This window comes from Centruroides vittatus, unplaced genomic scaffold (genome assembly GCF_030686945.1).
Source record: "Centruroides vittatus isolate TY-2023 unplaced genomic scaffold, ASM3068694v2 contig_359, whole genome shotgun sequence".
Classification (NCBI taxonomy): Eukaryota; Metazoa; Arthropoda; class Arachnida; order Scorpiones; family Buthidae; genus Centruroides; species Centruroides vittatus.
This window is the reverse complement of record NW_027122182.1, coordinates 917,011-939,190: the sequence shown is the minus strand read 5'-3', so window position 1 is coordinate 939,190 and position 22,180 is coordinate 917,011. Positions and strand designations below refer to the sequence as shown.

The 22,180-nt window shown below is 28.6% G+C and overlaps 2 protein-coding genes across 2 annotated transcripts; one reads left to right on the top strand and one right to left on the bottom strand.

Moving 5' to 3' along the window:
• The first annotated feature begins 329 nt into the window (after positions 1-329).
• Rab19 (RAS oncogene family member Rab19) lies at positions 330-11,484 on the top strand. Its single transcript, XM_067269890.1, has 3 exons — positions 330-563; positions 6,915-7,098; positions 8,274-11,484. Exons 1-3 carry the CDS (start codon positions 384-386, stop codon positions 8,531-8,533), a joined length of 624 nt encoding a protein of 207 aa, XP_067125991.1. The 5' UTR covers positions 330-383; the 3' UTR covers positions 8,534-11,484.
• An 89-nt stretch (positions 11,485-11,573) lies between these two features.
• Dpm3 (Dolichyl-phosphate mannosyltransferase subunit 3) lies at positions 11,574-21,875 on the bottom strand. Its single transcript, XM_067269892.1, has 5 exons — positions 21,790-21,875; positions 17,994-18,113; positions 17,201-17,230; positions 13,254-13,331; positions 11,574-11,730 (listed from the first exon to the last, which is right to left on the bottom strand). Exons 2-5 carry the CDS (start codon positions 18,105-18,107, stop codon positions 11,674-11,676), a joined length of 279 nt encoding a protein of 92 aa, XP_067125993.1. The 5' UTR covers positions 18,108-18,113; positions 21,790-21,875; the 3' UTR covers positions 11,574-11,673.
• Positions 21,876-22,180: the final 305 nt, after the last annotated feature.

Sequence of the window (22,180 nt, the reverse complement as noted above, 5' to 3'; positions counted from 1 at the left end):
AATAACGTTTAAAATTTAAATTTAATCCACATCTTTACGATTTTTTAACACGGAAAAAAAGTTAAATAGTATCAAAAATATTAAATAATCAAGAGACATTGAACGTAAAAACTAATAATTTATTCAGGATTTCGAATGTGGAGCCATTTAATCCGGAATTCCTATAGAATTTCGTCAAGAAAATTCAAAATGAAGAATATTTCTGTAAATGACAAATTAGGGCGAGTACTTTCATAAACGTCAATTGCGTCATTTATTACGTCATAATATTATTATTTTATTTCTTTTTATTTTATTTTTTCGCGGTAGGGGTCGCTATCGTCAGAGGTTCGTTGGTGGTTTGGAATGAGAGTCGGTCTGTGTGTATGTCATAAGAAGCAAATATGAATGATGACGAAAATTTCGATTTTTTATTCAAAATTGTTTTGATCGGAGATTGCGGAGTGGGCAAGACTTGCGTCGTACACAGGTTTCGTTCCGGGACTTACGTTCAACGCTACGGGAACACGATAGGGGTCGATTTCGCTATGAAAACCTTAACTATCGAAGGGAAAAGAATAAAGGTAAAATGATTTACGAGTTTATAATCTTATCTGTAGAACATGGCTTTTTTTATTATTAAAATCCCCCTCCAAAAACTTAAATTCCGATCGTCTTCGTGCGTCTAACGTGAATAATTAAGCAATGTGTAATTTAGCGGTAGGAGTTACTTTTAGTTAAATGACGTATATACGAGTACGTAAACAAAGTAACTAAAAGTAACTTTCACTGTTGTAGGTGATGTAACTGTTTTACTTACATAAATGAAATTTAATAGGGTCAATTCAAGTTCCGAATGAGACGTTTGGGACCTTAACAGAGCTGTAGAGCATACTCGTAGGAACAAAAATGTCAAAGGAATGGTATGCGTGACCCTTCAAAGGTTAGTTTTTACTACGAACTGCTATACTGCGGACGGTGAGTTGTGGCAGACGGTCCATATGCGTGGGGACAAGTTCCCGCACCCCGTAAAACAATACGAAATCAAGTACTCCGCGAATGGTCGAGTACTCGAAGCTGGTATAATAGTGTAGGCTGAATAATTGAATACAATAGTCTTAATGGAGTGACACAACTGATGGTGCGAAACCTGGAAGTAGGCTGATTTCGGGATGCTGTATTGCATGTAGAGATGTGATTCCTTTGACTTTTTTGTTCCTAAAGTTCTAGCCATCTGATACAGAGGTGTAATTGTACTGTTTGGATTGTATGCAAAAAGGTTGGGATCATTGTTAATTGTTTACAAATATCAATAACTATTTACATGTTAATGTTTGTCATTCCACGAATTTTGTTAGTAGTTAGTCAAGTATCACGAATGTCTGCTTAATTATTCTGTTAGAAAAAGTCATTTTAATATTCTTCGTGATGATCTCCAAGCTATAAACTGAAGCTCGTTAATGCTAAATCGAGTTTTGGAGTCCAATAGATCGTTTTATTTCGAAATTAAATGTTTTTCGTGTTCTGATCTTTATAACGGTGGAATCTGATGATGGAAGATATTCAAAAAAACACTTAATTCCGAAGTAAAAAGTGATCTATTTGACTCCATAAAAACTTGATTTAGCATTAACGAACTTGAATCATTTTAATAAATAACCAAGTTTTCGTAACCTTGTTAATTTATTGTGTATTTTTATGTAAAAGTGCTTCGCTTCGGCAAATGATATAACAAAATTATCAGTTTTTCCCCCCAACGAAAATTATTTTTTGTTCAAAAAAAACCTTAGTCTGCATTATAAAGTCAAAAATTATAATTTTATTACTTGGATAAATTTGTATAATTTTGATTTTAATGATTTAGATTTAAATTATACTCAAATAATATCAAAAATAACTAGAAAGAATTATCAGATATCAAGATATTTATATTGATTATCCGAAATGTCTTGTTATTTCGAGCAGTTTGTAGGCTGCTTAATGTATTTACTTTAATTTGATTGGTGTAATTTGAACGTAATTCTCTGTAGATAGCAGAAATTTTAATAAATACTGTTTAATTTTGTTTGTTATAAAACATTTTCTAATAAAAGACACTCTTCCTTCCGATCTGGAAGTTTTAATATTTTTAGGAAATAATAAAAATATAGTTTGTTTAGTATAAATTATCTCGTCTTAACCATAGATCTTAATTTGACTTAGTCTACTCATATTAATACTTTGATTACTTCTTCATTTTGCTTTATTGGTCTTATTATTTCTAAATTAAAATATTATATTAGATAGATCATGCATCTATACAAGGCAATTACGAAACCAAAATTGCATTATAGAATTGAACTTTGGGGAAAATCTGGTTTTAAACTATCCAAACTGAAAAGTGCCACATCTTTATTAGAAAATTACTAAATTTGAATAAATTTTCTCCTGTTGATAATCTATATAAATACATTTTCAATCGTGATGATGAAAATTCCGCAATATATAATTGTTTTACTCCAGATAAATATACCAGATCCATTTTTTATAGGTTTTTAAAGTCTTCATTTATCAAAATTCAGATTATCCGTTGGTCAAATATCAATTATAACAGTGTCAAAGTTTGGAATTCTTTGAAAGATGACATATAAAAGCAATGAACTCATTTGTATGTTTATGTAATTTCGTAAAAAATAAATATAGCGTATACAGAATATTGTTATACAGTACAATGAAAATAAATTGTTTGGTATACACGAGTTGATTATAGTGTATTAAAATGGATTGTGCAGTTGTTATTCGCATCGATATCTACATACGAGTTATGTAAGTTAATACAAAGAACTTATATAACTCATATATTATTGTATGCTAGCATCTTATGTTACTACTGTATCACCATTATACTTTTGATTGTTTATAATTAATGTATTGTCTATTCTGTTCTACTAAGTTGTATTAACTGACGTTTATACTAGCTTACAGTGCTTGAAAGAGGCATGTCTTTGTCTCTTGGTATGCACTTTTTCATGTCAATAAATATATATGACATATTTATGAAGTTTTATGATCTTATCATATGTTATCTACTTATGACACTTTGTGGAGATAGTTAACAAAGATTAAATATTTCTAATAATTTAATTGTATTCACGAATAAGAAATTTGGTTAAAAATTTCAAATTTTAAGATTTAATATATTATGATGTATGTTGTACTGTTTCTTATCTTAAAGTAGTTATTTAAATCATCTTATGATTTATAAAAGTCAAAGCTTTTAGCCTCTTTCCACTATAAGCAGATTTGTTTTTTGAATTTCTCTAAAGACCATCTCCAAACATGAAAACGAAATAAAAGAGAAGTGGTATTGATTGTCTCTTTGCATCGCTTCGGATTTGACCTAATCATAATTGAGTATCTTTGCGTTCTTTAAAGGAAGGAAAATAAATAGAAACCAATGATCAGCTTAGATTTAACCAAATTCCTGATTATGGAGATGAATTTCAGATAAATCGTAGTCATACTGTACTTATAAACAATATATCTTTTGTATTTTATGCAGAAATAAAATAGAAAATAACTGGAGGTTTTTATTTTTCTGTAAGAAAGCAAACTGAATATAATAGCTTGACTTTTAACATGATATTTATCTCAATGTTTTGCTATAGATTAACGTATGATCTATATTAATTCGTTTATTCTTGGCCTAATAATCTATCTTCAACACTTCGATAATTTCTCTCTACGTTTAAAAATAATTTAATGACTATACACATGAATTTTTAATAAATGGCAAGTTCAGTCAGTTCATTAAAATCTACCAGTACTTAAGTTGTAAAATTAATGTATTTTGATCACATAAAAACTTTACTTGCACCTAATTGGATATTTCACATTAAATAATTTTCTGCTATAAAATTACATGATTAATTATTGTCGTAAATGAAAAATAGAAATGAAAAATACTAAATTCTTTAAATATTGACGACAATCACAGTATAATATTTTTAAGTTGATTAACGTATTTGCCGCCGTACTGACGTATGTATTATATACATACATGCATGCATACATACCACCGATAGTTTTTCATTTATTTTAAACCGAAAGTGAGATCTATGTAATTTTTATTTTTATAGAAACATTTATATATCCGATTAGCCAGGATCTGTAGAATTTTACAGATTATATTCATTATCAAGGAGTTCTACTCTTAGCATTTATCCTTTTATTTTAATTTCTTCTTATAATAAAAATTAAATATCTGTTTACTCTTAAGAATTCTAAACTGATATAGAATCATAAAAATTCCAAAAACATTTTCAATTTTTCTTGTCTGAATTCACATAACAAAATTTCCATTTACTTAATATATTTTCTAACCATTTATCAAAGTAAAAAAAAATTATTATATACGTGATATTGTCAAATTTTAAGTAATTGTTGCGAAAAATAATATAAAAACTTGTTGATAACATAACGTAAAATAAAAATTTTATTATAAGAACGTCGGGTAGGACATCCTGTTTTATGCATGACTGTTTTAATCAATTGATAATGACAATATCTCTAATAAATATGTAGAGTATTTAATTATACAGAAGTCCGATCAATAATAATCCATTTATTGATTTGTAATTTAGTCTTATTGTTCCATTTAATTTACGAAAATTCAATTTTAAATTAGAATTTTAAACAGCTTAAAGGAGAAATTATGCAAATTATAAAACAGTGAAATTTAATTGACTTTATTACAGTTTTTTAAATTTAAGCATATTATAAAATACAGTTTTTTTTTTGGTATTTGTTATACTTACTGTAAAAATACCTTAATATGACAAAGTCATCAAAAGCAGCAGAAGTTTTCATTTCTAATTATAAAATTCCACTAATTATATGTATAGCTATATCACCAAATGATTGCCTAAATAATCAAGCTATAATTCCGCTAATTTAAATAATTAATACAAAGTAATTTGCTACTAGAGGTAGACGTTAGGTGCCATCTCTTAACTAAATTAATAATTTAGAACCATCTGGAAGAAAAAAACTGACCCAGGGCAGGATGTAAACCTGCAGCCTCTGCTTACCGTGTGGTGCGCTTGCTAGTTGTATCACCCAGACTCCGAGCAATCCTTCGCTTCCAGATGTATTTAAATTTGGATATAACCTTACGCGGTTAATCACAGTGCCGGCTGGAGATGACTCCTACACCTCCACTGTGGCATTTGGCCAGCTAATGTTTTACCTGGCGAGGTATATATAAGTATAACAAACATCACAAAGCCCGATAAGTGTATAGAATTATATGTATCAACATTTGGATTCATGAAGTAAAAATTCTAAAATCACTTTAAACTTTTTAATGTCTGTCTAAGTAATGGATGACTCCATTTGTTTGGACAAAATTAATCTTAAAACACTAAAAGGTTCAATAAATCAGTGGTTTATTAGATTAATTTTTTTGAGACTATACATTGTCTCATCGGGTACATAACTCATTTAATAGGTTGAATCAGTTGGAAAGTCAGTGGAATCATGCTTGACATTCCAATCACCATTGTCAAACTTCTAGGTTTACAGGAAAGCAGCGCTGAACATCCGACATACACGTTTTCACATTTAAAACTTCAGCCTCAACCTCACTAAAAATAAAATTAAACAATCTTAGTATACTAAATTAGTATACTAAGATTGTTTAATTTTATTTTTGTACTTTTCGACATATTTTTTGTCTCCCAATTATATACTTTATATCTAGAGAAATTATTCCGAAAATCTCTATAAAAACTAAATGAAACAATATTACATGTATTGTCAGATTTAATATTGAGAAATTTATAAGTTAAGAAAATTTTATAAAACGTGTTATATATATATATATATAATACATCTTCTCATTACATAATACTACTTATTAATAAAATGAAACTTCAGTATGGCACCACCCTCATGGAGCACCTTTCTGAGGGACACAGGATTCAGTTAATATTTTTAAACATACTTAATAACACAAAAATTTTATCAATAATAATATCTGTGTCTGTACAGTTTGAATATTTATACAGTTTTTGTTTTTTTTACATGTAAAAACTGTTAGTTATATATTGATTAAGAAATTTCTTATTATAGAATACTATAAATGTTTTCTGATTTATAGTATTCTATTGTTTTTTTTTAATTTCAAAGTCATAAATATTAATTTTTGTATTATATCAAATTGATATTATAAAATAATTGTATTTAGTTTTTTTCCCCTTATTGTAATGTGCATAGAAAGAAGGTAGATGCACACAATCTTAAATAATTTAGAAGGAAATGTCAATACAATGCACAAAGGACCTTTTAGGTTGAGTGCTTCTGGCTTCATCTCACTTTTACAATCATATACAATGCTTACGATTGCTTGCATGAAGAAGAGGGATTATAATTGAAGGAAATTATGTTCATGCAATGCTTGGATGTCTTCATTGAGAATATTTAAAATATTTCATAATCATAATTAAATAAGATATAAACTTAATTTTCATCTAAAATTTTTTCTGATAAAAAATTTATTACTTATAAATCGTTTAATTTCTTAATATAATGACTATGAAATTTGTGATCTGAATATTAAAAAAATTTACACTAGCTATTTTGTAGGCACTTGGATGTTGGATAGAAATTAAACATAAACTAGTAACAATAAAAATCCAGTCTGAAAAATCATGTGCAATTTTAAAACAAACAAAAATAGTTAATATCTTGAAATCAGTACTGATATTCAAGGTAGGAATCTTTCATCTTTCAAATAAGTGCATTAACTTATTTCTTGAGTACTTCTCTTGCCAGTATATCCTCATCTCATAGTAGATGAACACAAACACAAGTGCAGATAATCTATTAACTTTTTATCATATGATATGTGTAATATGCTTTTATATTATGCTTAATTTATTAAATATATTTTACAGCTCCAAATCTGGGATACTGCCGGACAGGAGAGGTTTCGTACTATCACTCAAAGTTATTATCGTAGTGCAAATGGTGTTATAATTGTCTACGATATCACAAAGCGCGCTACCTTTGAAAGCATTCAACACTGGGTGGAAGAAGTTCGACGTTTTACTGCACCCGACATTCCACTTTTATTAGTGGGTGAGTTAATCTTTAAAAATTGGTTTTAGTTTTGTAACAATTTCACATATAAAAATGATACATAAATAATATATTGTATATAGTAAGCAGTTTTTATATAATAAAATTTGATATGTTTATATTTTTTGGCTGTTAATCAGCCTGTCATTTTGGAGTTCATGATTAAGTTTTCAACTTTGGAAATCTTTGAGTGGTTTGTTTGATCCAATATACTGCTTTTATGGGTCTGGTCAAATCCATGATGAGTATGGAGAAAAAGCCCTTTTAATATCCATAGAGCAGAGTTAAAAATATATACAGTTGAACCTGTCTATCTCAAAATTTATTTTTTTTTCTCTGCATTTTGATCCTAAATTCAATATATCTTCAATGTTTATCTAAAATAATTTTCTTTCAAAACTGCTGTCTCAAATTATGGACTGAAGTGTCAGTGACAGTTTCAAAGCTCAGTAACTTTTTTGATGGTATAAATTGTAGCTACAAAACATCTTTTGCAATACAGTACATAATTGCAGTTAATGATGTTTTTTTCCAATTGGCTACAAGTTCGGTTTGATTAATTTGTTTATGGCAATGCAACACGAGATACATGCTAGGAGGACTTTCTATGGGAAACTGGCACCTGTTTAGATGTTAAAAATGTGAAGAAAACTCCATGTGGCCAGGTGCAAATCCATGACCTGTGTTCAGTGGTTTTATCCACTTGATGGGCTAAGGCTACAAGTTTGGTTTGTGTCTTATTGATTAAAATAAGACAGGCATTAGAAACTATTGACAAACTACTTCTATTAAGATATGTCAGAAATGTTTTATTTATACCTAATACAGATATTTACCTCACTTGCTATTGTATTAATAAAATACCATACCTCTAATTGAACCTATTACTGTTTACTCTGTAGGAACCACTATATCTCGAATTTTTTTCTTGTTCCCACAAGATTTGAGATAGACAAGTTCAACCATATACATACATCTGTTTGTCTATTTAAGAAGTCTATTAAATAAATAGGATTATAGATATAATAAGTTGTAATTTAAGTTTTTGGTTTTTAGTGTTGTAACTTAAAAAACAGAGCTACAATTTACAATTTGATATCATCATCTTAAGGATTAATTTATATCACATCATTATTCCAGTAGTTTGGACATAATTTATATGTTTGAAATTTCAGGCAATAAATGTGATATGGAAGCACTTCGTGAAGTAGCAACCGAAGAAGCAGAATTTCTAGTTCATCAGATACCACAGTTCACAGCAGCAATAGAAACTAGTGCAAAAGAAGACACCAACGTAGAACAGGCTTTCGTAACTCTGGCGACGACAATGAAATATATTTACGATACGTCAGGTCATATCAAAATGCAAGAAAATAAAAACTTATCATTGAACACGACCTCTATAGGTTCTCGAATTCAATGTTGTCAGTCGTAAATGTTTTTCATCAAATGAAAAACATGGGAACATTTAATATATATAATTGAATAATAGCAGAATTTAAACAGAAGTGAAAAGTTAAAAGATTTAATTTTAACATATCATTTAAAAATCTTACGTTGTACATTCCATTTTATATTAATCAAATTGTCATTAATAACATAATTATTTTTCATTTCTGTTCTAAATTCTGTTACCGAATATTAACAGTATTGCTTTATAAAAATTTCATTCACATCTACAATAAGCCAGCATTTTAAACAGGCTATTTAAATAAGTATTCAAATTTTAAAACAAATTAATTTTGATGATGCAAGTCTGTTGTGAACGTATAATATATGCAAAATAAGTTTAGTATACATTCAGGTATTACTCTCACGACAGTAAACATGTAAATTATCATAACAAAACACAGCAATTCTACATATTATTTTAGTGCCATACAGGTTTTATAGTACATTTTTGCATAATTCTCTATTCATTTGAATTGTTTAGTGCCTGAATTCTTTCAACTTTTGTGCCTTGTTTTTACAATTTTCAATTGAAATATATTCTTCATTTCCAAGAATTTATATATACATATATTGCTCTATTAATAATCTTGTTAAAGCTTGATCTCATTTGAATTTGGCAAAAAATAGATAATTATTTTTATCAAATTTGTTGAGCAGAAACTTCTGCTATGATTCTATAAGGATCCAGAATTTAATTCTCTAGTCAACTTAACTACAGTAGATAATTATACATGAATATTGCCTCAAATCCACTGTGATAGATTGTTTGAATGTGTAGTCTAACCAATGGCATAATGCTAATCCTCATCATTACATTTCATTTAGTTTATGATAATATTTTTCAAATTGCTGATAGAGGCTCGTTTTGCCCAATTTCAAGTTTCTCGTTTAATAGAATTTCACTTCACAGATTTTTACAAATCTGTTAATATTCATCAAAAGCTTACAAGGCATTGATTTGAAGCGACAGTGATTGCTACTCCATTCTCTGACAATAGAACAGTCAAAGATATAAATTTATAGATCTTAAATGACATTCCACAGATATTCTTAAGCTGTTTGATTTAATGAGTGAACTGTTTTCTTCTATAGTTTTGTAAACACAATCAGGGATATACTTATAAAATCAGGTATATTCAACACGCAAATTTCGGATTCATGTATTAAGCAGTCCGTTGTCCGAGTCTATATGAAATTATTGTTGAAATCATATTAGAAAATTATTTTCTCTCCTTATTTATATAAATAAGTGTAATATATATATATAAAGGCATAAAATGTTAATCTATTCTTTCAACTAGATAATCCTTTAAGATTAGGATCGCACAATCAGTTTACTTAGTTTTCCCCTATAATTCAGTTATTTTGTGTATATATATTTTTTAAATTTAAATATTTGTATATATTAAGATTTTATGTTCATACTATATTTCTTTTTAGCATTTGTGCCTTACTAAAATACTTGAATTATGATGTTTTTTATTGGATAATGTGGGATTTTGGAAGTTTATTTTATGATTGCATTTTTTTAAAGAGAGTTTTATCTTAATAAAAATTACAATTTCAAACTCATTTTTTACAGACAATCATATTTGATCAAAAATACTATGAATATTACCATAGAATTATTCACAATATTACTAAATTATGTATATTCAAGATACCCAATTTTATGACAAATAAATAATCATGAAATATATTTAATATATATATAAATTCTAAGATTATCTTTCAATATAACTAATGAATTTTCATATTCTTGATTTTGTATTTTCAAAAAATACAATATTTTCCAACAATACAAATTTTAAGATTTGTACAAATGAAACGTATCCAAACATTCTGACTAGAATTATTCTCTTTAATCGATATATATATTAAATGAACATGTTCAAAACAAGGGAATCAATTTAATCCTGAATATTTTTGATGATCAAAGTGTGTCTGATGAGTAATTAAATAATGAGCAATAGCGTAAATGGCCTTAAAAGTAAACGAGATGTATCAATTATAAAATCCTGTATTTTACCATTAAGAAAACTAATTCATTATAATTTTTAAATAAATTTACATAAAAAAAGAATTGCTCATTTTGAATGTAAAAGTATTGATTAAAAATTTTGTAACATTTATTGTGCCAAATGTAATAACATTTTATATTTGAAGCAATGGAAAGAATTAAATTTCAAAAAACGATAACGATTTTGGTGCAAGAAAATTTTAAGAAGTAAAAATTTAGTTTATTCTCGATTAAATGATTTTTGTATCTATGACGTATTGATGGTAACTTATTAAATATAAGAAATTTCTGTGTAGAACCAAAGATAGCGATAAAAGGCACCGATAAGTTTAGTGACGGCTGCAAATAATGTGATATTAATAAGGGATTTATGATATAGAATTTAATCCCTATTTAAATTTTTCACATATAAAATAGTAAGCTACGTTCATCATAAATGAACTAAAAAACACCTCTCCTAAATCAGATAATGTAGATTCATATTTTTTGTCTTGCTGAAATCAATAACTTTATATATTCCATATATTTACATGAAGCTAAAAGTTTAACTGAATCCATTCATTGTGATAAAATTCAAATTTTAAGGACATTTATATTATAAAAACTTAATTCTACAATAGACTGATGTAATTTTCAAGTACAGTTCTAGAGATTTATCACTTTAATGTATCCATTACACACCGTAGATTAATTCATACTGTATAGAGTTAAGCTTACATAAATGATTTTAAGAATTCCTTAAATTATCTAGTACATAGTTTGCTTAAGGAAGTAATATTAATCATGTAGACATAATTCTATTGTTCTATCAAATATTATTACTATTGTCAGAATAAATTCGAACTTAAACGTTCAGAGATTTTTCTATGTATGTCTAATTTAATTTTTTCAAACAGGATTATTTCTAAATTGTTTTTACATAAAATGTGTTTTTTGTAAGTTTAAAAGTTTCAAGAAAAATTATAAATCTTTTGGAAATTTTGCAAATAATATTACTAATATATAAGTTTTATTATGTAATTTTTATTCAATTTTATTAAAAACTGGATTTATAACAAATTTTGGAATGGATTTTTTTTTCTTTCCTTGAATCATTACAATATTTATCCATCAAACATGAATCCTCTTTTTTTGAGATCTTCTCTGGCTTCATTTATTTCCTGCATTAAAGTAATTATAGCTTGAAATTACATAATTAGGCATTTCAATAGCTGATAAATAAGTGAACAGATTTCTTACGTACAGTAAAACTTCCATTTTATGAAATTTTCTAGTCGAATTTTGCGTTAGATTGGTTATATTTTACAAAATAAAAGATCGAATTTGTCAGAAAGAATAATTCTGGATGCATAGTAAATAACATTTCTTGGAAGTTGTTGTTGAGAGTGATGTGAAAATAAGAGGCTACACGAATATGATGTTCGAATTTATGATTTACCAAAGAGAACACACCTGTCAGCAAACTTGAATAATAAAATTTTTGTGGCATTCTGGACAATAAGACAGGCCTTGCAGTTTCAAGATGAGGTTGGAGAAAGACAGTTTAATTTGTTAAGGTTTTTCTTTCACATTCACTTATTTAAAAATAAAGAATATTTCCAATAAAATAAAATTACCTAGATAGCAAAGAATACATTTTATTATGTTGAAAAAATTTGTTAAATAGAAAATTATTCATTGTATTTAGAAATTTGACTAAATGGAAGTTCTACTGTATATATTTTCTACTACAATTTTTGTGTTTATCTAAAATCTCAAGATATAAGACAAATATTATTCAAGTATATTTGTATCTAAAATTTTACAAAACATCACAATTGTTACAGAGAAGTAAAATAAAGATTTTTAAATTTGAATATGGGTAATCCAAAGCATTTTAATTATCAAACCATAGATTATTTGAATTTTTTTATAATTCAAATTAGTTTTCTGCAAATTTATAACATTTTACTTTGCTTTTCTTTCTTAAAGATCTAATAAGTGCAGAATGTGCGCACGGAACTATTTAGCTATGCTTTTATGATGTATACCTTGACTTAATTGTCACTAAATTAACTGAAATGCAACAATTTTCCTCACACTAGGGATTATAGAATGTGTATTTAGGACCTCAAAATGCATGTATTTTCATAAATCAATTAACTATACTACTTTATGTTTCTTATTCAAAATACACTAACTTAGAATTATCCAAATTTATACTAAAAAATCCAAATTCACTGTATTTTTAACACCAATTGAATGACAAATTTGAAAAGAAATAACGGAAGATTTGAATTGTTCAATAATTCAAATTAATCGAGTTAATAAATTTTTGCAAAAAATTATTTTGTGTAGCAGAAATTTATTATTTAAACATTAAATAAGTAATAAGAGGTTAATATGGACGAAAAGGGTTGAAAATGCTAGCATTATTTAAACTGCACTCGTTAAAGACACGTCGATTAATTTAGCCATAACAGATTAAATTTATTCAGTAAATTTTTCTATTTTAAAAATAGAAGTTTCATCAGATTTGCATTATATTACACTAACAATTTAGTGACTTAACTCTAAAATTTCTTCTATCATTATCAAAACATCTGCAAGAGCAATTAGAAAGATCACTTTAAAAATTCACATTTGTGTTTAATATGTGTACGTCGTCACTGCAATTTAAATATAGAAACAATAAGTTACAAACCTTTTTTAATTCCGCCGCAGCATTTGGACAATCGTTAAAAGTGTATACTCTATGAATGATGATTCCTAATGATGCAAACTATGACGACAAATATTTTAAATATTTGTTAGAAAATTACATAAAATTTTTAAAAAGTTATATACAGTATAATTATTTTGTATAAGAATTTACCATTAAAAATTATTACATAACCTTGAAAAATTTTGTTAATTATAAAAGTTAACAAAATTTTTCAAGGTTATTAAGTTAATAAATTCTGTTTTGAGATTTTTTTCAGCAGATTTGTCATTTTAAAACTTGAAGACATTAAAATGAAAACATTTTAATGAAATTCAATAACTGCAATATTTATTTATTAAATGAATAATTAATTATTAATAATGTTTATTGTACAAGAAAAGAATTATTTGTAACAATTAATAAAATTGAAATAAGCAATCAATTTACAGAAATATTATAGTAAGGTATTCTAATTATCTATGTAATTTCAATCTGAAATAAATGGAAAAGTTTCTCCAGAATTTTAAAATTCACTTCTATCTATTGTGTGTTACAATAACATTATCATTCATCTCAAAACAATTTTATTAAACAAATCTAACAACTAACCTATTTAATAATATCCTGGTGATAAAATAATGCAGATTAAATCACAAAAACTTATATTTACATTAACAAGATTTTTTAAATTGAAAACTAATAATAAAATGGAGTTTGTTGAGTAATTAACAATAACAAGTAAAATGGCAAAGCCATTTTTGGGACGAGACTGTGTGTCAGAGACTCGGGGCTCGACTGTGCACCATTTTCTAAGGAAAAGAGATTGTAGAGTCCTGGCATAGATTACAGTGGGCTTTGTTGCTGTCGTGGTTACGATGGGTTGCATGCGTTGTCGTGGGCCTGTTCTTGGCTATGGTAAGTGGGATTACTTTGACACTCACGGTGGGTCTCATTGTCATTCTCCAATCTTCTTTGGTATCACTGGTTTTGAGTGTGATCATTCAAACTTCACTGGCCACGACCACAAGGCATTTTTGGTGAACTTAATGGGTCAAAGGGATCCGAATGAGGTGTCAGCAACACACACGAAAATTGAAACATCAAGAGCAAGAGAATACGTGTCAAAATTTGATTTCGCAATGTTTGCATTTCAAACTTCCCAATGCATGTGTTGAGGTGTGTGCCAGTTGCCACCTGTTTGCAAGTTCTATCTGAAGGTGACAGACGGCGCTACTACTTCTACATTGCATTTGCATTTGTTTGTTGTTTCAGTTGGCGAACAATGCAAGTGCAAATCTTGCACTCGTGCTTGTTTATAGAAACAGTGAACAGTGTCGCCATTTTGTATTTTATTTTGACTTGGTTCTCAGTCTCCCGAGCACCTACAAATCTAGTTTTTTTTGTGTGTGCATGATTTGGGCACCAAATACTCTGTGCCAAATTGCAACTCCTGACATGTACACCATATCTCTAAGGTGTCCATGCCGTTGACAGCAACATGATTTTATAGATGAGACAGGCTTGTCAAAAATTAACATAGACAGTAGAAGTTTATTAATTCAATACTCAATAACTGTACTGGTAACCCTCTGAAAATTCGCTGATAAACCAGAATTGTCCGATAGTAATCTGGCGTGCTAGTATTTAACGAACTAGAATTTGTTTGGACATATGGTTCACTAAAGATCCCATACAAAAATACAGTGCATATCTGGAAAATAAATATATGCACATGAGTCATTGCAAATGTTGGTTCTGTGCAACAGTGCATTCATTGACAGTTTTGCAAGTTTTTCAATCAATCTTAACAAAGTACATCTCAACATGCATTATATCATTTTTGCCCTGTGGACACTAACAGGGCCTTTTCTAGTTTACTATTTATGGATTTGGCTGGGTGGCCAGGTACAGAGTTTGACACATCCAGATGGACCATACTCCTGAAAAGTTTCTGGAGTTTTTCAACCTGTCTGGATTTGTTCTTAGTCTCCCAGAGAAGTAGAGTGCTGTTTTAACTGCTTGGCCATCTGGTCATAATCTTTGGATTGATTAAAGAGTGTACATAAAAAATTGGAAGTAATGGCAGCATGCTCTGTTACGAAGTCAACAGTAATATCTGCATTTTCAGATTGAAAAAAACTTATCAAATTTAGCAAAACACAAAAATTCCTAGTAGTTTGACACCACTCTGGTTCTGTACTTGTCAGATTAACAAACATCTACTAAGGTACTAAGAATGAATGGTTTAATTTAAAATATTTTACATTATTAACCTACAATTTAAATTTGTATTGGTAAGAATATTCTGATTTTCATAAATAAAAAATGATAGTGAATTAACATTTATTCTGAGAAAAACATTTCTCCTTCTTGCTTTTAGTTTAAGTTTAAAATTCTCAAGTTGGATTATTTTTAAACAAATGATCCATCTCTTACACCTGTTCAGATGTACAAGACTATCAATCAAAATTAAACGTTTTTTTGAGAAATTTCACCTCATTGTCAGATCATAACTGATTCAAATAAAGAAACAGTTTTTCAAAAATAAAGACAACATACCTCCATCAGCAGAGGATGCATTCCATGAAATTACTTTGTTAAGCAAAAAGGTAAAAATACTATAGCCTTAATAGAAATATGTTCTTACATAAAGAATTCTTATTTAATAAAACTTTTTTTTTTAAAAAAAAAGTCAATATCATATTCCAAACAAGTATAAAATCACATTTTAAAATAGGAATCTAAAGTTGATTGTTTATGCTTTTCCCCCCCTCTTTCATTTAACAATTACCTGTAGATTTATTGCAATTAACACTGATCACCCAACAACACTTCTAAATCATGATCATTTTCAATGTCATTCAAACATCTTTTTAAATATTTGGTTGCTAACACACTTTTGCTAGAGACTTTTTAAATTCTGTCTTCATGCTTTCTTTTGCTTCATTGTTAACAAGTTTTTCTAAATCTTCCACTGAAAAACAATTATCTTTGCCTTTAATAAATTTCATACATTCTCTTCGTCCAGATTTTAAAAACCTATTGATTGAGCCACCTTCATTTCTAATCTATCGAGTGTCATTTTCTTCTTCTAGTGCAATTTATTCTTTTCTTCATATCTCATTTATTTCAGTACACCACACTGAAACACACCTTACAAAGTGTACGCAATGACTAAATTACTGCAACGATGCGAAACTGTTAAGATGGACACACTTATAACTCGAAGTTTGTGACAAGTTGCAGTCATGTGGCAATCAGTTGACGTACTGGCATTGATCTTAAAATTTTAATACTTTTATGTTAAATGGGGCTGGAAATTGTGGACTTCATTATATCAAGGTTTCATTACCAGAGGTAATGTTAATCGAGGTATGCCTGTATTCTATGGTGCTATTTGAATATTTGAATACATCACTGAAACTTTTGTTTTAAGCCATAAAACAAAACATGAACTAACCTACTGACATATAATTAGAGTTCTGTTGCTCATAAAATTCTTGATCATCTAGCCAAAATACTTCATCACTCACTTTACATTTCAGATTTAAAAAAATGGTCGTAGTCAATATATTGACTATTTTTGTCTATATAAAGAAATGATCGAATGACTAGTGAATAAATTATTTATCAACTATGCTTAAAGTGAATAATTCGTCTTTGAAGAAATATAATAGAAGATATATAAAAATGATTGAACTAAGAATTATTCAAAATAAACTTGATCAACAATATAAAAAAATTATTGTTTATGATATAATCGTATCATCTCTGTATGAATTTAGAATAGATAAATAAGGTGATTTTTGTTACGCAAACTCAAAACATTTATTCTATAATTTATTCTATATTATTCTATAAATATTCTATATTTATTCTATAATTTTTTATTAAAGAAACTGAATTTCTCATTCTCAGTCTTATTTATTATTAAAAATAATACTTACTCCAAATAATGCTAAACAATATACAGGGATCTGAAATAAAAAAAAATTTAAGAATTAAATGCTAATTGAATTTTAACAATTTTTAATTACCATATTTTACGGACTATAAGACGCACCTTAATTTTTAAGCAATTTTTAAAAAAAGTACCTATAGACACTACGGACTACGAGACGCACCTGAATTTTGGAGGCAATTTTTCGAAGAAAAAGGTGCGTCTTATAGTCCATAAAATACGGTAAGTATATTAAAAATTTAACTTTTTAATAAATATATAAAGTAATATAATTTGGATAGATAGTTTTACTAATAATTAACAGTTTAAATTATCATTATCAAATAATTCTTGGAAGAATTTTAAACTTAATTAAATGAATGTATTCAATTCTAGTTCGTCGAACATTTCATGTTCGTTTATGATTTTCCACTGCCATAATTATATAGTTTATATCAGTAATAAACTGAGAATTTCATCTAAAATGTAATAAATTATACTTCTCTCTTATTTTATCTGTAGATTTTATAACCTATATTTAAGCTGTTCTGTTTGTAACGGTGAAATAGATAAAATAAGTTTTACATTACAAATTAAAATCTTTCATAACGCACAGATTTCTAGATTATCTTAAATACTCAATAAGATTTTACTTTTACAGCTGTTACAAATGCATATTTTCCTTATCTACTTTTTTCAATAATTTATAATCAGAATAACTTAAAAAATTATTCTAATTATTAATTCATACATGACTTGTATTTGTAATTTCATTGTTATTTAATTAAAAATTTACTTACCAACCAAATATGAAGCTGATATGCTTGAAATATGTCAGTACTTCTCTTTATCAAAGGTAACCAAATGCCAACAAATAAACATAGACCAATTAACCACTGAAAAAGTTTTGTCATTTTGTTCTGTAAAATAACATTTCGTTTTTTTAGTTAAAATAATAATAAAAAATCTAGTAGAAATATCTTTAAATTGATTAAAATTTAAAACTAAAGTTATTTAAGCCAAATGACTGCTGAATTATATCAGACTATATTATTATTAATTAAATGCTAAGTAAACAAATATACATGTCAAATGAAACCCGATATCATAAGCAAATACACCAACAACTGCCGTAAATGATCGGGCTAAATTTTGGATATATGATTATAGATTAGAAATAAATTTGGCACTAGAGTTAGGCATTAGACACCATCTCTTATTAAAATTAATAATTATAATATTTAATTAATTAATTTAGATTAAACTGGAAGAAAAGAATCGGCCTGAAGCGGGACTCGAACCCACAACTCTCGCTTACCGTGCGGACACGTTTCCAGTTATGCTACCCAGACCTTCGGTCCGATCTCCTCTTCCAGCATATATAAGTCTAAGATATAACCATCGACGGTTATTACTGCACCGACTGGGAACACATCAGCGCCCACAGCCAGAAACATCCACTCAAGACACTCAGTTGGCCATCACAACCCTGGCAAGGTATATACATACACAAATATATACCCGTATGTGTATATATATATATGCCTTGATGTATAACACGTTAAACTATAGTTGGCCAGCATTGGTAAGAGATAAGGAATGACATCCTGAGAAATATGTCATTAAGCAAACATCTAGTGTATTTAGAAAAATCCTTACATGATATAGTCTACTAATTATATAGGCTATAAGTAACACAATGATAAGTATTTATGTATTTAAACAGAAAATATACAGGCAGCTGCAAATTTTCCAGCTCTATATTATAATAGTATGGGGGCTCTGTTCTCTATGAAGTCTGTTTTTTAAGCAGAACATTGTGTTAACCAGTGCATTCCTGTGTTATCAATAACAAATTTTATGGTTTAGACTGGATTTCCAATTGAAGAAGGTAACATATTATGCAGTTATCTGACTAACTTCATCCAAAAATCTTGAATACAGAAATTGTTTTACCAAACATAAGTTATTTAATTAAAATTAAAAATTGGCATATGGTATTTATGTTAAAATATAAAAATATATATATTGAAGATACAAAATTGTCTTCATATTCCATCCTTATGATCACTAGCAACAAGGTAAAGGCAATTTTGTATTTTAAATATAAATATTTTTGGGTTGCAATTTGAAAAAATTGTAGACCTATAAATTCCATTTCTATATATACTAATTTCATTGGTTAGAATCATTGACACAGATCACTCCCTAAAAATTTCTGGTGACTGCCTAGACTTGATCTCTGATGTCTTTAATCACCTTGGCTGTTGGCCCTCACTGACAGTGGGAATTCATAGGTCTACAATTTTTTCAAATTGCAGTCCAATCAGAACCTGTATATGTATATATGCAATACAACATTGATTATTCTTACAGGAATTTACTATCATAAAGACAGATACTCTTTAGATTGAAGACTAAAAACGACTAAGTAGGTTGGTGAAGGCACATCAACCTACTTAGCTTTATAAACACATTGTAAAATTTCAAACAACTATTAGAGAATAAAAGATATTCTCAGAGTAACTCAGTTCTGATACTGAGTGATCCAGATGTCTTTTGATGTAGCAGTCATAGCAGCTGCTTATAAATAAATGCTTATATATATAAGCAAAAATAAAAAAAATCCATACTACATTAAAGGAAAACCTAGTTTGCTGTTCCATAAAAAAAAATAAAGAAATTTTACATTCTTGGCACTACAAATTGTAGCAATCTCAAAAGACTCCTGCAAGGGCATATCCAGCGAGGGGCAGGAGCTCCTCCCTAGAAGAAAAATTGAAGTGTAGTAATTGATACACACAGACTTATCAATTTAATATCAGTTTGAATAATGAATATTTTGACTAGACTAGAGTCATCTGTGGTGAAATCTCACTGTCCTTCCCCATTTCCTCGAAACTAATGAGTTGTCCCCCTCTAGTTCAGATCCTGGGTACGCCGCTGAACTCCTGGATCACTTACTATATAACATTAAATCCAAATTTTTAATGTCTATGGAACCCCATGCCAAAGTATCATTTTTATCAAACCCAAGAAGTACAGTTTAAAGAAATACAGAATATGTGAAAAATAATTCAATGGATGCATTTAACAAGCAGCAGCACTGTAGTACTTTAGTGAAACAGTTGATTAAACTAATCATGATGTCACTCAGTCAGCACTTTCTTGAAATATTCCACCATTGTTCAAGCAGATATTTAGTCTGCTGCATTAAAGCACTTCAGTTCAACATATTTTTCTTTCATGCTTAAAAATGAATACAAACATAAATTTAAAATTCATCAAACAAATCTTCAGCATAATGCATAACTTTAAGCGTGGAAGAACAAAAGAGAATTAAAAGTACAGAAATATACCACGTGTAAATATTTACAGTTATTCTTCGGAGTTCTAAATCACTACTAAACTTGCTGGTTTATGCAACAGGACATCTAGCCAATCTCACAGTGCTGTGTTGTAACATCAAGCTAAAGCACTACATACTTTTTGTTTGCCAAATGCACCCGACTTTGATTTTAGTTTATAGTTAGATAACTTAAGTATGGTCTACAAATTTTTATCATTTAATGTTTTTAGTGAAAATAATGGAAAGAAAATGTGTAAACATCGACATAGAACCACTGAAGGTTGTTGAGGGAACTCTAGGGTAGGGTTACTCGGAACACACTGTGAATACATTAGATTATAATATTAAAGAAATTTATTTTAGTCAATCAAATTCACTTTATTTGTATGTTATGCACCAAGGTTCAGCTGCTTTAAAATCTTATAAAATCAACTAAATAAAGATGGAAATAAAGCCAAGTATTTAATCAAAACTCAACTTTGGGTTCATAGTCTCAATCTTATAAAATGACATCACTTAATTAATTACACCTCCAAACGAGGCAGTTGGGACCTTATCAGTGCTGTAGACCATACACATAGGAGCAAAAACATCAAGAAACCTTACCTCTATATGCCACCCTTCACGAGTTACAGTCCCCCCCAAATCAGCTTACTTCCAGGTGGCACATGATCAGAAGTTGAGTTGCTCCGCTACGACCATCACGTTTAACCGTTTAGCTCACAACTATGCCAGCTTTCGGTAGCCCACTCGACAGTTCACAGAGCACTTGACGTTTTACAGTTTTAGAGAGCACGGGGCTCACACCGAAGTGCACGACAACATGCAGCACATCGTTCAAGGCTTGCTATCACCTGTCTCAACCTTTGTAAAGCATGGAGAATAGGCAGTATACCGGTTCGCGGTAAAAACTGACCTTCGGAGGTGAATGTCTCACGATGGGTCACGTGTACAGGTATAGTTCCATTGATTGTTTCTTAAAGAGTTTATAACTCTGGAGGTTGGCAAATCCTTCATTCAGAGTTCACATCCTACCCTAACAAAAGCTTACTAAAGTAAATTTCATTAATATTATAATCTTATAATCAAATTCACTTTATTTGTATGTTATGTCAAGGTTTGGGTGCTTTAAAAATGCGTAAAATGACATTAAATCAGTTTAATTTTCTAAATGAACCATTGAAATTCTTGTTAAATCTTATCATAATATTCTAATGTATGTCTACGTAATAAAAAGAAAATTCTACCTTCTATTCTGTCACATATAAAACTTCCAATATAACTTTCAAACTCGTATAAGTGACATTTCACGAAATGATGATCGTGCTTAGTAGCCCTCTGGTGTCAAACTAATTTTTAAAATTATTATTATTTTAATTTAAAAATGTATTGTATTTTTTCACTTTAGATGAAATTTATCAACATTATAACTAATTTTTATTTACTTATATTTATAGACTATTATTTTATTCGTAGTATAAAAGATCTCTGTAACGTTTACGAAATATATAGAATTTGTCTTTTTTTTTTTTTACTCTTTCTATCCTGTAGGCACTAAGAAGACCTCTTTTAGCAAGCCCATTATGGGTTCGGCCAGGCCCATAATGGGGCGGCGAGGGACGGGGTCCGGTATATCTA